This window comes from Propithecus coquereli, unplaced genomic scaffold (genome assembly GCF_000956105.1).
Source record: "Propithecus coquereli isolate 6110/MARCELLA unplaced genomic scaffold, Pcoq_1.0 Scaffold168, whole genome shotgun sequence".
Lineage (NCBI taxonomy): Eukaryota > Metazoa > Chordata > Mammalia > Primates > Indriidae > Propithecus > Propithecus coquereli.
The window spans coordinates 2459672-2462309 of NW_012141413.1; the positions used below are offsets into that span (position 1 = coordinate 2459672).

A 2638-nucleotide genomic window follows, 5' to 3' on the forward strand; every position below is an offset into this window, starting at 1 on the left:
AATACAGCTTCCTTCCCCACCTGATGGAGCAGGCTGTTTTTTAATTTAGTGGTAAGAAGGGTCAGTGATCATTTTTCTTCCTTAGAGGCAGAATACATGAAACCTAAGCATTTTGTAGTGAAAATACAAATTTATTAAAACAGGCTTTGCATGCGCACATGTAAGTGCTAATCTGATAATTGGAACCGTCAACCCGAAGCAGCAACATTGTAGAAAGAATTCGCAGTTGTATAGAGAAATGGAACAAATGACTTACCTAGAAAAATAACTGCCAGAATCAAAAGGCTACTTTTAAATAATTTTCCTGTTGTGTATTTCCTATTTTTTAAAGAAATTCTATTTTAAATTTTACAGTGATGGCACCAAAATCATAGAGTTTAATAATGGCCAAAGAGAACTCCATACTGCCCAGTTCAAGAGGCGGGAATATCCAGACGGCACTGTTAAAACTGTGTATGCAAACGGCCATCAAGAAACCAAGTATACATCCGGTCGAGTAAGAGTTAAGGACAAGGACGGTAACATTCTAATGGACACAGAAGTGTAACGACCCTTGTGTGAGTAATCGTGAAGTAACACTAACTGATTTTCTTGCTAAAAAGTGTACATTTCTTGCAGATTCTGTTTAATGTATAGAGTGTGTGTGTGTACAAGTGGAAGAGACTGGATTCTAAAATGAAGGTCTGCCCTGTAGCATCTTCATTTTTATATTCTCTGAAACACAATAAGGACAGCTTTCGTTTATAAAGCCACCTGCCCTGTCTTTCTACAGCTAGACTAAGGAAAGCATTATCGTTATAAACTGTGCACAGGTCTTTGGAGATAGTTATAAAGCCCAACAAGGGCCAGGCGTGGTGGCTCACGCCCGTGGTGAGCTATGATGACACCACTGCGCTCTAGCGACAGCGTGAGACTCTTTCAAACTACGTGTCCCCACAGGGACATCAGCCGTGGGAGGACCTGCACAGAAAGTGTACTTAGGCAGTACAGGAAGGTCTCCAGCCAAAATTAAAGCATTTGATCTTACTGTAGAGGTTTGCTAACTGCAACACTGAAAGAATACAAATAGGGCATACAGTACCGTCATCATAGGTAACCACGGTGAAGAGAAAGCAATTATAACAAGGCTGATTTATAACTTGTCAAAAATGGTGTCCTTGAGGGAGGGGCGAGTCACCTATTTATAAATGTGTATAATAATTACAGATAGGTGAGACAAAAAAACCCAAAATGTATCAATTCCAGGTGATTGAGACAATATGAAAAACTTTTCAAGAATAAGGACTTAAATATATAACCTCAGGAGAGGGGAAGGATTTTTAAATGACACACAAAAAGCACAAACTTTAAGGGAAAAGGATGATAAATGAGTAAAAAGTTTTTATCAAAAGATACAAAACAGGGAAAAGACATGTCACACATATACCTGACAAAGGATTACTAACCAGAATATATAAAGAATTTGTACAAATCAGTAAGAAAATTGCAAACAACTTACTAGATAGACAGACAAAGGCTATGAACAAGCACTAAACAAAGCACAGAACCCTCACTAGTAAGCCAGAGAGTGCGCGGTAAACAATGAGATGCCTTTTCTTACTAGTATGTCACAGTCTGGCCACAGCAAGTGCAGGCAAGGAACTCGGACAGCTGACGGCGAGGTCCATCAGCAAAACTATCACACTTTTCAGACAGCAACTACCGCAGGACCTGGCAAATTCCACTACTGTGTGTATGTGCTAGAAAACCTCTCACTTGTATACAAGGGTCTTACAGAAGAATATCTGTAATTGAGAAAAAACTAGTAAACTCTGAATATCCAACAGTAGATTAGGCACATGGATAGAGCAGTGAAAATAAGATAGAGCTACACATACCCACGTGGGTGAATGGTGCAAATGAAATAGAAAAGACAGTTGTGTGACACCACACACGTTAACAAACACAGAGCGACCCTGTCTCTCGTTATGGGCGCGTTCATCCACGGTGACATCATGAAGACCTGTATGAGAATGATAAACACCAAACCGCAACAGGATCATTTCACCTCTATATGAGAAGGGGGCAGAACGGGATTGGGAAGGAGCCTGCAATTGCACTGATGATATGACAGTTAGTTCTTAAGCTGAATCATTAGTTATAAAAGGACCTAAAATTTTTTCATGTGTCTATAAACTTTCATTTTGAAACTATGATAAAACAAGCAAATATTTGAAAGTAAATATTTATTAATTTTTCTGATGTCATCCACACAATTCCTAGCAGTTCAACATGTAAGAAATAAGGCGGGAAAAGCACTATTGCAGAACAAGTCAAAGAAAACTAAGCACAAAATGGTCTAAATATAACAAAACTTCCTTCTGGGCTGCTGCGGATGCTCTGCACTGTGTACCTGAAAAACAAAACGTGTTACTGTAACCTCTGCTAAACGTTCATGTTCAGATCTAGCTGTCGAGTCACTTGTGGAGTTAACTGGTCGCCCAAGTACTTTAATAATTTGTTATGAGGACACGGGTTGTTCAGGGGTTCGAGGTGCACGCCCCACGCTCGTGTGTGAACTATGGTGCCATCTGGTTCTGAGTGCTGACGCCATTCCAAGCATTAGACATGTGGGACCTCTTTGACCCCGGTGCGTGAC

At 40.1% G+C, this 2638-nt stretch overlaps 1 protein-coding gene across 1 annotated transcript in view; it reads left to right on the plus strand.

Moving 5' to 3' along the window:
- Window positions 1–696, plus strand: part of CENPJ (centromere protein J) — a 51778-nt gene extending 51082 nt beyond the window's left edge. Inside the window, exon 17 of the mRNA XM_012641672.1 lies at window positions 355–696. Within this exon, the coding sequence (XP_012497126.1) occupies window positions 355–547 (193 nt within the window). The 3' untranslated portion in view covers window positions 548–696. The remainder of the gene's footprint in view (window positions 1–354) is intronic.
- The last annotated feature ends 1942 nt before the right edge of the window (window positions 697–2638 follow it).